We start from the raw sequence: 14,138 nt of genomic DNA, 5'->3' as shown, positions 1-14,138 counted from the left end.
GATTTCTATCAATGGGTTCATGGGACTTGCTGAGAGATTTCCTTTGATGTTTTCCTACAACTCCTTGGCTTTATTTCAGAAAGAATTGTTATAACAGGATTTGGTCATTTGGCCCAATGAGCCCTGATGAGTATTTTGCAAAAACAATCCAATTGGTCCCATTCTTGGTCGTCGTGCAAATTCTTTTCCTTCAAACAGTGATCCAATTATTTTCTGAGCGTTACAAGCCAGTTACAGATCATAACTCACTGAATTGAAAGCTATTCTTCAAGCCAGGTTTGATACTTTTGCCCATTCCTTGGTTTTCAACTATTCCAAAGTAAATGTGTTATCAGAGTACTTGTATGTCACCATATACTACACTGAGATTTATTTTTTCTTGCTGGTATTCACAGTAGAACAAGAAATGCAATAGAATTAATGCAAAACTTCACAAAGACTGACAAAACCAGTATGCAAAAGATGACAAACTGTGAAAAAACCAAAAAAAGCAAATAATAAATAAAGAAATAACATTGAGAGCATCAAGTGTCCTTGAAAGTGAGTCCATAGATTGTGGAATCAGTTCAGAGCTGTAGCTAGTGAAGTTATTCACATTGCTTCAAGACCCTGATGGTTGAGGGTTAATAACTGATCGTGAACCAGGTGGTTTGGGACCAAAGGCTCCTATACCTCCTTCTTGATGGCAGCAGTGAGAAGACAGCATGGCCTAGATGATGGAATTCCTTGATGTTGGATAATGACTTCTTGTGGCAGCACTCCTTGTAGATGTGCTCAATGATGGGGAGGCCTTTGCTTATGATGGACTGGGCTGTATCCACCATTTTTTGTATGCTTTCTGTCGGGCATTGGTGAATTGCAACAATTGCTTTTTATCCCAGAGGTTTTCAAAGTTCAAAGCTCATTTTTGACACATAGCCACCCATTTCTGCTCTTGGGATTAGCTGGGAACAACAATTTCTTAGGTGGAACATGTTCCTACACTGGAAATCCACAGACCTGAAGAAATGCTAAGGAATTTGAATTTAAGTAATCAAACAAATTGGGAAAAAGAAGCAATTTACCAACTGGAACTGAATCTGGAGCAACAATCCATCTGATGGGGGAACTCAGCAGGTTGAGCAGCACATGCTTTTGGCCTGTGAAGTTCTTCCAGCAGATGATTAATATTCTCAGTAAAACTCAACTGGCTCAGCAAGGTTCTTTAAGAGTGAAATATGATGTCTTTAATTGGTCTGGGGTAGATGTGACTGCAGATCACAGAGGTTTACTCTGGAAGTGGTTGCAGAAGGCCAGAGTTCAAGGTCATCACATATGGTAACTAATTCCTTTCACTGATATTAAAATCTCCTCAATAGGGATTCTGGTTAATGGAATGAATCTTTTCCTGCCTCAGCACTCACGGTGAACCTGGAATTGAACATTTCTTTTCAAAGCAAGTACCTTTCCTCCAACTGCAACTGATCCTCCAGCTCTCTAATTCGAGATTCAAGCTGCGGTAAATTAGCATTCGGTTTCAGATTGCCTTCACTGTTTGCCAGTCTGGTCTTCAGATCTTTGTTCTGCAAGACAAAGGAGAAATTCAATAGATGTATGACATCAGAGTCAAGACTAAGCGCTGTCAGATGGTTGTTGCATCTCCACTGGGCCTCACCATTGAACCACTATCATGTACACCAGGGTATACACAAATGTGGTCCAGCTCATGTGAACACTGGAGATGAGGAGACATTATGGGTTAACCATCTCATTCTTAGATCATACAACAATTATAGATCTAATAAATGGGACAGGATAACCTCAAATGAGACACATATCATTACCACTATGTCTGGAACACACCTTTCCCCAAAGCCCTAACACTCAAACACAAGAGATTCTGTAGATGTTGGAGATCCAAAGCAACAGTAAAAATGTTGGAGGAACTCAGCAGGTCAGGCAGAGGAATAAAGAGCCAACATTTTGAGCTGAGACCCTATCAGAACGCCTACTTGTACCCTAATACTCATCTCTCAAGTGCATTACTTGTATTTCCCTTGTAAAGCAATGCTGTTATAAAAGGTGCCATCAGATTTCTGAGTGGTACCTCACTGTTTTGCATGACTTATTTATTTTTTATATTTCTTATTGTAACTTATAGTAATTTTTAAACACATTGCACTGTATTGCCACTGCAAAACTTCATGACGTATATCAGTAATAATAATAAAGCTGATTCTGAGGTGTGATGCTATGTGGGTCCTGAATTTCTTTTCTGTGATTGCCTTATAGATCTGTGTTCATCCAATATTAGCATCTTGTACCATTTATTGTCATTCTTCAGTACATGAGTGTAAAGGACAACGAATTTCACAATATATGTCCGTGATATTAAACCCAATTCTGATAACAAAATGATCATTACTTTGGATCTGATGCACAATAAAAAACACAATAAGCAAAAAGGATAAAAGCAATCCTATAAAACAAAGTAACTGTTATATACGTACTGACTGTATGTGCATAAAGTGAGGCTAGGTGATGTGTATGTAGTAGTGGTGAGGGGTAATGGGTGGACATGTTGAATAGCCTAATGGCTTGCGGAAAGTAACTGTTTCTGAGACTAGTGGTCCTGATGTAGAGGCTGTGTGGTGTCTTCCCTGATGGGAGTGGGACAAACAGTCCATAAGCAGGGTGCGTGGGATCCTTCATAAAATTGCTGACCATGAAAACCCTACTGCTTCACCCAAACCCCAAGTTGCAGGCTAAGTCTTACCTGTGTGCTGCTGGATTGGGGGTTAGCCACTTCCACTAGTGCTGCCCTCCAGTGTTCACTCAGTGTAGAACAAGCTGGATTACGTTTCTCTGCTGCTGCACTTGTGCAAGATGAGGAAGTGCTGCGAGCTTGTGCTTGCAGAAACGTGGCTCCAGGACAACATCCATGCACTATTATTCCACAGGCCATGACACTCAAGGACTAGGGCTATATTATAACTTTTTAAAAATTGGTTTTGTAACTGTATGATTTTTTGCTATCATAATTATATGTGCTACATGTGCCTTCTGCTCTGTGTGACTGTTGGTACTGTACTTTGCACTTTGACCCTGGGAGAATGCTGTTTCATTTGGCTGTATTCATGTGTATGGCTGAGTAACAATTAAACTTGAATTTGAAGCTACGATTGTCTCTGCAATTTATTTATGATACACTTTAACACCTCTGAGCAAACCTAGGGGTGGAGCTGTTTGGCAAAGCTTTACAACATTAAAAACGTTGTGCAAACCAAAGCTGTTAAGTTTAATTGTTCCCACATACCTGTCTCTCCAAAGAAATTTTGTCACATTCCAGATCCTGCCTTGCAGCTCTTTCTTGCATTAGCTCACCCCTCAATTGCTCAATCTGTTAAAGAAGAAATGAAAGAAGTGAGCCACACCTCTATAACTAGATCCCTGTTCCGAGACACTTTGTTCTATAAGTTCCATCAGAAGAAAGGAGTACAAGAGACAGAGAAAAGGATTCAAGGACAAACTCAAAGTTTCCTTGAAGAAGGCAGCACAGTAGCATAATGTTAGCATAATGCCATCACAGTGCCAGTGACCAGAGTTCAATTCCACTGCTGTCTGTAAGGAGTTTGTACATTCTTCCTGTGACCACGTGGGTTTCCTCCGGGTGCTCCCGTTTTCTCTTACATTCCAAATATGAACGGGTTAGCAGGTTAATTGGTCACATGGGTGTAACTGGGCAGCACGGGCTCATTGGGCCCGTTACCGTGCAGCGTCTCCAAATAAAATAAACATAGCTGTAGATCCTTCTACTTCGGTGTTGGTATGCAAAGGAGAGAGTGACAGGAAGGGATTAACCATCAATTCCTTGCCATAGTGCACAGCTGCGAGGCGTTTGACAAGGATGACATCAGGTGTGATCTCATCGCCTAGTAAACTGTCTGTTAAATTTCTCTAAATTACTGCAGTAATTGGAATGTGGTACTCCAGCTGAGAGAAGGTGAGATGAGCCAGAGTGCATAAAACATCCCTTCTTCACACGATGGTGGAAAACATATGGCATAATAACGTAGGCCACTATGAACCGCAAACAAATCCATCTCTGACACGCATCAAGTCTTTGCTTGCTTATACGCTGAGTCAACATGATATACAAAAGAGGATAGCACTCAGTTGAGGTCTTTTCAAAAAGCACTATATCATTCATCAGACTTGAAGTCATCGGTGGGAGGAGAGAGAAACAACGCGCCGCGCGTGCACAGCCCTCCGGTGGAAAATGATATCGTATCCGTTAAATAGGGGCCGTGGACAATTCTGATTTGATGGAGATGGATGTGAAAGCACAGAGGAACATCTGGAAAAATTTCTGAAACGCTCATTCGCTACTGTCGTTACTGCATGGTGGGGAACCTTTCGGAGGGAAGGCCTCAAAATCCCCAGCTTTGCCTGCTGTTGGCGACCGAGATGGAGGTCGAATCGTTCGGATCGAGATGGCGCTCAGTGCTCAGTGTCGGAGAGCTGATCAGAGTTCGAAGTTTTCGGATGACTCAGAGACGGATTGTGGTCGGCATGGCAGAGAGAGATTTTCTTCCTTCTCCCGTCTGCGTGAGATGTGGGACATTTCAGAGACTTTGAACTTTACTGTGCTCATGGACTTCTTCATCAAGTTATGGTATTGTTGCACTGTTGTAACTATATGTTATAATTATGTGGTTTTGTTAGTTTTTTCAGTCTTGGTCTGTCCTGTGTTTTGTGATATCACACCGGAGGAAATATTGTATCATTTCTTAATGCATGCATTACTAAATGACAATAAAAGAGGACTGCGTGTCTTCATAATCTAAAAAAAAGTTATACACACACACACATTCTGCAAATATTTCCATTAGGACATCAAATTACCAGGGCACAATCAATATAAATCTGTAGACAAACTGAGCTGCCCTCATTTTAAGGCTTAGTACACTGAGTCCATTTTAACACCGAAGAGTGCCTTACTAAGCACAGGATTGATTCTGATTCCGAAGCCTCCGTTGGTCAGAGCTGACCATAGATATTGCATCCTAGCTGTCTAGATATGCAGGCCTGGGTGGTAAGATACGGAGAGCAAGCTGCTGCCTGTGTAGCAAGCTCCTCCTCCCAATGCAACTGATGAATGCAAAGAAATGGCAGAAGCTGATACCGTTGGTACCAGCAGAGCCACAGGAGTTGCCAGTCAGCATTGAACTCAATGTAGGACTGCCTTAGGGACTCCAACTCTGAATTTTTCCCTTGGGGTTTACTCCCAAAGCCTTCCCCAGAGTGGGTATAGCCACAAGGCAGCTGAGGTTTGAGATCAGAGTTTTCCTTCTCCTAGATCAACTGCCAACCATGGCTCTTGAGCCCCATCGGCCCGAAGCGACTGGTTTTAAGGCACCAGTAATCTGCCTATGCCCCTTCTCCCATCAGCAGAAACGGTTCTGCTGGACTTGGTAGCTAAGTCACACATGAAGGCCAGGAGCTGGACTTGGTTGTTAGATGCTAGTTGAGTTGCACGCTATTGGGAGCATTTAATAGGTAGTGGGAGCCTGCCCCATTACCATCCCTGGCTATAACAAACTTAAGGAACGTTAAGCTCAGAACCATCCAGTACTTCAGTTTAAGAAGCCCAATCGCCCTGTGATATCGGTGCCACCCTCACAGAAAGATGCGATTAGAGAAATTCTCCAGGTTCTTCCACATAATCATTTTTAAAGTACTTATCAAAGTTCTTCTCAAACAGCCTCTGACAAACACGTCCAGCTCCCGGCCTTCACGTGTAGCTTAGCTACTAAGCACAGCTGAACTGTTTCTATTGATAGGAGAAGGGGCAGAAGCAGGTTACTGGCGCCATAAAACCAGTCGCTTCAGGCAGATGGGGCTTGTCAGCTGCGGTTGGCAGCTCATCCAGAGGGAAAACTCTGATCTCACACATCCGCTGCCTTGCAGCTGTACCCACTCTTGGGGAAGGCTTCGGAGTAAACACTGAGGGAAAAATCTAGAGCTGGAGTCCTCAAGGCTGTCCTACGTTGAGTTCAATGCTGACTATCAACTCCTGCGATGCCACTGATGCCAAAATATATTGGTCTCTGCTGATCCTTTGGACTCATCAGCTGTGTGGACAGGGAAAACCTGCTGCACGGGCAACAGCTTTTTCTCTATAATCGTACTGCCCCGGCTTGCATAGGGTGCAACACCCATGGTCAACCCTGATCAATGGAGGGTTATGTGTGTGTGTGTCTGTGTGTATTTAATTTATAGTTTTAAAATTATGTATTACACTACAAAACAACAAATTACATGACATATATCGGTGATATTAAACCAGATTCAGATTCTAAATCCATGGCCCTCTGCCAATGGAAACAGTTTTCTTTAAGAAAGGATGAACGTGGTGGGACTTCTTTCCCCTTGGGACCCAAGAGAGGTTTGTAAGAATTAGGAAAGATTTCAATGAAATAGATAATGTTTCCACTTGAGGGAACGAGCATAACCAGACACTATCGATACAAGAGAACCAGTAAGAGAGCTATTATGTTAAATTGTTTGTTATGTTTGTGATGCAGCATTTATCCCATGACATTTGTATACCTATGAAGATCATCTTGAACTGAACGGATTTTTTTTTTTAAAACACTGGGAATATAGAATTACAGGGAGTGGTTGAAGCAAACAGTTAAAATGCTAAGCAGCAAAAGAACTGGATATTTCTATAAAATTGAAGCTTCTGTTGGTCAGGGTCAACCATGGATGTTGTGTCCTAGCTGTCAAGATACGCAAGCTAGGGCAGTTGCCAATGTAGCAAGCTCCCCCTCTCCGCAATCTAATGAACCCGAAGGAACGGTAGAAACAAATACAGTTTGGCAGCAGCAGAGGCACAGGAAATGCCAGTCAGCATTAAACTCAACCATGGTAGGACTGCCTTGGGGAGTCCAGCTCTGAATCCTTCCCTCAGCGTTTACTCCTGAGGTCCTCCCCATGAGTGGGTATTGACACAAGACAGCGGAGGTTTGAGATCAGAGTTTTTATTTTCTTAGATGACTTGCAGTGACTGGTTTCAAGGCACCAGTAACCTGCCTTTGCCTCTTCTCCATGAGTAGTAGTTTGTTGTTGTAGTTGGGGGGGGGGGCACAGTAGGGATGAGCTCCCACTACCTATTAAATGCTCCCAATGGCGTGTGCCTCAAATAGCCTCTGACAACCAAGTCCAGCTCCTGGCCTTCATGTGTAGCTTAGTTACTAAGTCCAGCAGAACTGTTTCTATGCAATAGTGATCTGCTTAGCTCTCTGTAGCTTAATTCCATATTTTGTGATTTTGAACATCATCACTTTGAAGTAGCTTTTAGCTGTACATGCCAGGTACTTCCCTATTACAATGGTGGGCATTTGACTTTTAGATCTCAAAGGATACGGAATCGATGCAGCAGAGTAGTATCAGACTGAACCATCAGCCATGATCTTATTGGTAAATTGCTAAATTGATTTGTTATTGTTATTTGTATCAGCATAGTGAAAAACCAGTCTTTCATATTGTTCATACAGATCTATTCATTACTATAATGTATGGTCATGCACTTTATGAGGAGGAGTAAAAATGCAGACTACATTCTAAATGTGGAAAGAAATCAAAGGTGCAGAGGGACTTGGGATTCCTTGTGCAGGATTCCCTAAAGGTTAACTTGTAGGTTGTGCCAGTATCAAGAAAGCATTCGTTTTGAGAAAACCTGAATATAAAAGCAAGAGTACAATGCTGAGGCTTTATAAGGCCACATTGTTAGCAGTTTTGGGCCCCATATTTAAGGATAGATGTGTCAGCTTTGCAGAGAGTCCAGAGGAAGTTTATGAAAGCATGAGTAGTGTTCAATGGCTCTGGGCCTGTATTTGCTGGAGTTTAAAGGAACAGGGATGAGGGTGGAGTGGGGGAAATCTCATTGAAACCTATTGAATTTTGAAAGGCCAAGATAGAGTGGCTGTGGAGAGGATGGTTCCAGTCGTATGAAAGTCTAGGACCAGAGGATATAGCCTCAGATGTCCCTTTAGAAGTAAGATATGGAGGAATTTCTTTAGCCAAAGGGTGGTGAATCTGTTGACTTCACTGCCACAGATGGCTGTGTTTATTGGGTATATTTAAAGAGGAGTTTGATAGGTTCTTGATTAGGTCATGGGGAGAATGGGGCTGAGAGGGAAAAATAAATCAGCCATGATGGAGTGGTGGAGCAGACTCCCATGCCTTACAGTCATTGAGGCAGTTCAAGTGCAAATACTGAATGAAGTGTTCCAGTTCCAGAGACAATGCAGTGCAGGTAGACAATAACAAGGATGGTTATAACAAGGTAGATTGTGAGGTCAAGAATCACTAAGAGACTATAAGACTCTTATAACAGTGAGCTAGAAGCTGTTGTTATGCTTGGTGGCATGCACACTCAGGCTTTTGTATCTCCTGCCCAAATGGAAGGGGGTGGGGATGCGACAGAATGCCCAGATTGCAAGGGGTCTCTGATTATGCTGGCCGCTTGACTGAGGCAGTGAGACGTGTAGATGGAGTCCATGGAGGGAAGGCTGACTTCCATGGTGTGCTGAGATGTGTCCACAACTCTTTAATTTCCTGCTGTCTTAGGCGCAGCAGTTACCATACCATACCACACTATGATGAATCTGGATAGGGTACCTTCTATGGTGCATCAATAAAAATTTGTGAGGGGCAAAAGAGGCATGTTAAATTTCTTTATCTTCCTGAGGAAGCAGAGGTGCTGGTGAGTTCCCTTGCCAGGGTGTCTAGGTGGTTGCTAGACCTGTTGCTGTACGACAGGTTATTGGTGAGGCTTATTCCTAGGAACTTGAAGCTCTCAAGTTCAGCATTGTTGTAAACAGAAGCATGTACTTTGTCCCCTTCCTGAAGTCAATGACCAGCTTTTTTTGTTTTGTTAACTTCGAGGAAGAGATTGTTGTCATGACACCATGTCACTAGGCTCTCTACCTCTTTCCTGTACTCCGACTCATTGTTATTTGAGATACAGCCTACTAAAGTGGTATCATCTGAAAATCTTGTAGATGGAGTTAGAAATGAATCTGGTCACACAGTGATGAGTGTGTCAGGAGGGCCCCAAGGACACAACCTTGTGGGGCACCAGTGTTGAGAATAATTGTGGCAGAGGTGTTGTCACCTATTAAATAGTGGATTAAACACATGGGGGGACTTGATGCTTTAATATTCACAAGAATGTTGCCAGGATTTGAGGACTCCAGTGAAAGGGAAAGGTTGAATTGGTTACGACTTTATTCCCTGGAGCGCAGGAGAATGAGAGGAGATCTTGTAGAGGTATACAAAACTATGAGGGGTATAGATAGGGTGAATGCAAACAGGCTTTCCTCTCTCAGCATAGGTGAGACTAGATGTCATAAAACATAACAATACAGTTCAGGCAATTTGGCCTACAATGTTGTGCCAATCTTTTAACCTGCTCTCTAAATAAATCTAACCCTTCCTTCCTACACAGCCCTCAATTTTTGATCATCCAAGTGTTTCTTAAATGCTCCTAATGTATCTGTCTCCACTAGCACCCATGGTAGGGTGTTCCACACACTCACCACTCTGTTTAAAAAAAAAACTTGGAAGTGAAATATTTAAGGGGGAGGTACAAGTGTTGAAGACAGATGTGGGTTCAATTATAACATTTAAGAGAAGTTTGGATAGATACATGGGTGAGGGGGGAAAGGAGGGCTATGGCCTAGGTGCAGGTAGATGTGATTGGACAGAATAACAGGTTGCCATGGATTGGAAGGGCTGAAGGATCTGTTGTGGTGCTGTAGTTCTCTATGACTCAATACTTCATGTTCCCCTGTAAACAGACAAGTTTGCAAATTAGGAGCAGATCTCTGGGTCTCTCTAATTTGTGCTGAAATTCAATGAAATCACAAATGATCCAATTGCAGTTTCAACTCTACATGCCTGCCCTGCCCAGGCAATCTTTCATCCTATTGTTTATTAAGAAATTATCTCCTCCTGCCTCAAACTATTCAAACACAGCTTCCACCATCCTTTTAGAATAGAGCTTTGAAGGTTGATGGCCTTCAGAAAATGAAAATAGACTCACCTTGGTCTTAAGTGGGTAATCCCCTTGTTCTAGATGTTCCCACACTAGGAAATAGTCACCATATCCACCCTATCAATACTCTGCAAGATCTTCGACATTTCAATAAATTCCCTCCCCCTCCCCCCCACTGTAAGTGCAGCAGATACAAGCCTGACAAGCTTTTCCTCAGAAGCCAACATTCCTATTCCAGGTAACAGCACACAAGTATGCATAATGAACTTTGGCTCGCCTTTGCTTGTTCAGTACACATAATAAACTTTCAATGGTTTCATTATGACTACAGGTGGAGGTTAACATGCTAGGGGGAAAAAAAAGGAGCATTTTCAACTTGAGACCCACAGTTACTGTAGGCTTATTTCACCGTTTATATGGATGAATCTCAATGCATAGAGACACACACACACATATATAAACATACACAGCAACTCAAATAACCACGTGTTACAACCATGGTGTATAGACGAGCATCTCTGAATGCACGTGTCGAACCTTGAAGTGAATGGGCTACAGGGGAAGACCACACCAGTTTCACTCCTGTACCTAATAAACTGGCTTCTGAGTGGACAACACAATGACCCTCACAGCTGCAGTTCAATCACGACTTTGGGAACTGTCTGTGTGGAGTCTGTATGCTTCCTTCAGGTGTTTCCTCAAGGATGGTTAACTGGCCACTGTAAATTGACCTCAGTGTGTGTAGGTGAGTAGCAGAACCTATAATGGTAAAGTGTACAATTGATTTATTATCATTCACAAGTACCAAGATACAGTGAAAGCCATCCAGACAGATCATGACATACATAATCACATTGAGGTAATACAAAGAAAACAGACTACAGAATAGTGTTACAGTTACAGAGAAAGCACAGTGCAGTTAGACAATAAGCTGCAAGGGACTTGATGAGAAAGACTGGGAGACGAAGAATTCCTCCCTTAACGTACGATACCCTGAGGCGGTGGGAAGTGTAGTCAGAGGCAATAGAGGGAAGACTGATTTGTATAATGGACTGTGTTCGCAACTCTTGGCTGTTACTTGCAGTCTTGGGTATAGCAATTGCCTTACCAAGCTGTGATGTGTCCAGATAGGATACATTCTATGCTGCATCTTTAAAAAGAAAATTGGCAAGCCATGAGAGACATGCTGAATTTCCTTCACTTGAGAACAGTTTTAGGGTGATTAGAGTGAGAGAGTGTGAGTGTGTGTAGAAGAGATAAAATGGTGTAGAGTATGATAATGTTCGAATCAGCATGGGCTGAAGGACCCACTTTGGTGATGTATCACTCTACAAACAAAACAGATTTTTCAGCACGGTGCAGGTAGAAGGAGGCATAGAAAATACGTCATCTTCACTAAACTGATACCTCTTGTACAATTCCAACAAGCATTGCCATCAGCTTACGATGTACTCTTTCCTCTGACACAGTGGCATGTCTACTTCCTCGCGGCTACAGCAACTTCCAAGTTCGGCTGGTGTGCTGAAGAGCCTATTTTGGTATGATGGCTGACACAGATTTGGTGTGCCAAAGGATCTGTTTTGGTGCTGACGGCTGACACACACTTGATGTGCTGATAAGCCTGTTTAGGCACTGGCAGCCGACACAGAATGTGCTGAAGAGCCCGTTTTGGTACTGACAACTGACACACACTTGGTGTGCCACAGGGCCTGTTTTGGTGCTGACTGGATCTATGACATGCTATAGCCCTGGGATTTGATCAGGATTCAACATACCTGTGATGTCATAGGATGTCAGCTGGTATTGGCCACATTATCGAGCACTAGAAACATTTTGACAGTACGTCCAAACCTTTCAAAGTTTAGTACACTTTGTTTTTAAACTTGAGTGCACATTACATTGGGAACATCTTGCGAGGTAGTCAGAGGGAGGCAAATCCAGTGCAAAATTACAAGCATAGGAAATAATAACCTGTTAACCACAGTACGAAGTTCAATTTTTCTTCAAGCAATTGAAAATGAATGACAGGGGAGGTCCCAGGTGTGATTATGGAATCAGATGAACTCAGCTGGGTCTGAAGCAAGTAAGCTCAGTGCCCTAGAAAGAGTCGGGCAGGATGAGAATTCAAATTAAAGCCACACCTGATTAGTAAAGCAGGGGCTGGTGGCTGTAAGGAGGTACACAAAAAGTGCAACAAAAGCAGGTCAGGTTGCAACAAACAGAGAAACGGTACAATCATTTCACATTGAGGAAGTCATAAGGTAATTTTAGGGTGACCAGTGAAGTGTTTTTGACCTTAAACATGAACCACAGATGCTGCCTGCGATCTCAACTGTGTTCTCTTCCACGATTTCCAACATTTGTAGTGTTTTGAATTTCAATTAATTGGAAGCACAAGACATTATGCCTCTGAAAAGAGCCAAGAGTGAAGGTGAAGAGATGGGAGAGGCCAGAAGCAAAACCATTCGGAGTAAATTACGACATCAACCTTGGTTAAGTGGAAAGAGTTCCAAGATGAGATAAAGACATTTTTCTAAGAACTTCTTTATAGAGTCCAAGTGTGATACGAATTTCTGATTAGATCTGGTCAAAGTGCAATCAAGTAAGAGTTTTATTGTTCATGCAGTGCAACGAGGCTGTCAGAGACATTTGACATCTCCTCCTCTACCTGTTCTCTACTCCTGTTGATTCGCTCAGCTGAAAGGTCAACACTGTTCTTCTCTTCTTCCAGTTCCAGCTCTAGGCGCTTGACTTTATCCTGAAAGCAAAGGGAGAGAAGCAGAGTTACAAACAAGTTTCCTGCAGAACTCACCCTCGAGCATGGTCATCAAGAGACACAAAACTGGTGCAATATGCAGACCAACTTGCCTGTCTAGTGGGTGGTAGGGGGTTGGCATGTTCTCTGCCAACCCTCACTACCCACTCATCTTCACGAAGGTTTTTAAAAATGCAGGAATCTCTCTTCCACCCATAACTACGTGAGCAAGAATTATTCTGTTTGGAGGTAGGGCAGCAGAATACAGGAATAAGTCAAAATAGCTGCACTCACATGCCTGATATAATGCATTTTTATTGATTTCATGTTTAAAACAGCATGCAAAACAGGCCTTTCGGCTCAATATTCATGCCAATCAATCTGTCTTCCTCACCTAGTCTCATTTTCTTGCACTTGCCTCATACGCCTGTAAACCAGAGGTTCCCAGCCTGGGGTCCACAGACCCTTTGGTAAATGGTAGGGGTCCATGGCATAAAAAACAGTTGGGTTCATGTATCTGTCCTAATGGTCTTTTGAACATTAAAACATCCTCTGGCAGCTTCCTCCAGCCTCGTTGTGGAAAAAGGTTGCCCTCACATCCCCTTTAAATCTTTCCCCTCTCACAAACTTACATCCTCTAGTACAAGACTTCACTTCCTTGGGTAAAAGACCTTCACCATTTACCATTACTTATGTTCCTTATGACTCATTAAGGTCTAAAAAGGCTACATATTAGTCACCTTCAATTCCAGGAAAAACAGTCACACATTAACTGTGTCTCCTTATAATTCAAACCTTCCAGAGCAGGGAAGATCCTCATGAACCTTTTCTGCACACTCCCTAGTTTAATTACATCCTACCTAAAGTATGGTGACCAGGAAAGAATACAATAGTCCAGATGCAGTCTCACCAATGTCGTGCATAGCTGCAAAATGACATCCCACCTCTTGTACTTGATGCTGTCCAATGAAGATAAGCATGCTATATGCCCTTTTGTCTATTTACATTGACGCTTTCAGAGAACTATCTACTAGTACCCTAGGTCCCTCCGCTCTACAACACCCTTTAGGGTCCCGCCATTTGCTGTGCATGTCCTACCTGGTTTAACTTCCCAAAATGAATCCTTTTGTATTGTGCAAATTCAGTTTTGTATGCCACAACCTTCCTCACTGTCTGCTACACCAACAATTTTAGTGTCATCTGCAAACCTACTAGTCATGCCAGCTACATTCTCATCCAAATTGTCAATGCGCATGATAAACAACAGGAGACTCAGCATAGATTCCTGTGGCACACCACTGGTAATAGGCCTCCAGACTGAAGAGTAACCCTTCACCA

The 14,138-nt window shown here is 42.7% G+C and overlaps 1 protein-coding gene across 4 annotated transcripts in view; it reads right to left on the bottom strand.

Moving 5' to 3' along the window:
• Positions 1-14,138, bottom strand: part of LOC134342973 (cingulin-like) — a 133,102-nt gene that overhangs the window by 14,667 nt on the left and 104,297 nt on the right. For all 4 annotated transcript variants that reach the window (XM_063041723.1, XM_063041726.1, XM_063041724.1 and 1 more), the window contains 3 exons: positions 12,714-12,803; positions 3,296-3,379; positions 1,444-1,562 (listed from right to left, as the gene is read on the bottom strand). In XM_063041723.1, the coding sequence (XP_062897793.1) occupies positions 1,444-1,562; positions 3,296-3,379; positions 12,714-12,803 (293 nt within the window). The remainder of the gene's footprint in view (positions 1-1,443; positions 1,563-3,295; positions 3,380-12,713; positions 12,804-14,138) is intronic.

This window comes from Mobula hypostoma, chromosome 2 (assembly GCF_963921235.1).
Source record: "Mobula hypostoma chromosome 2, sMobHyp1.1, whole genome shotgun sequence".
Classification (NCBI taxonomy): Eukaryota; Metazoa; Chordata; class Chondrichthyes; order Myliobatiformes; family Myliobatidae; genus Mobula; species Mobula hypostoma.
Note: the sequence above shows the minus strand (reverse complement) of the source record. Positions and strands in the feature narration are given on the sequence as shown.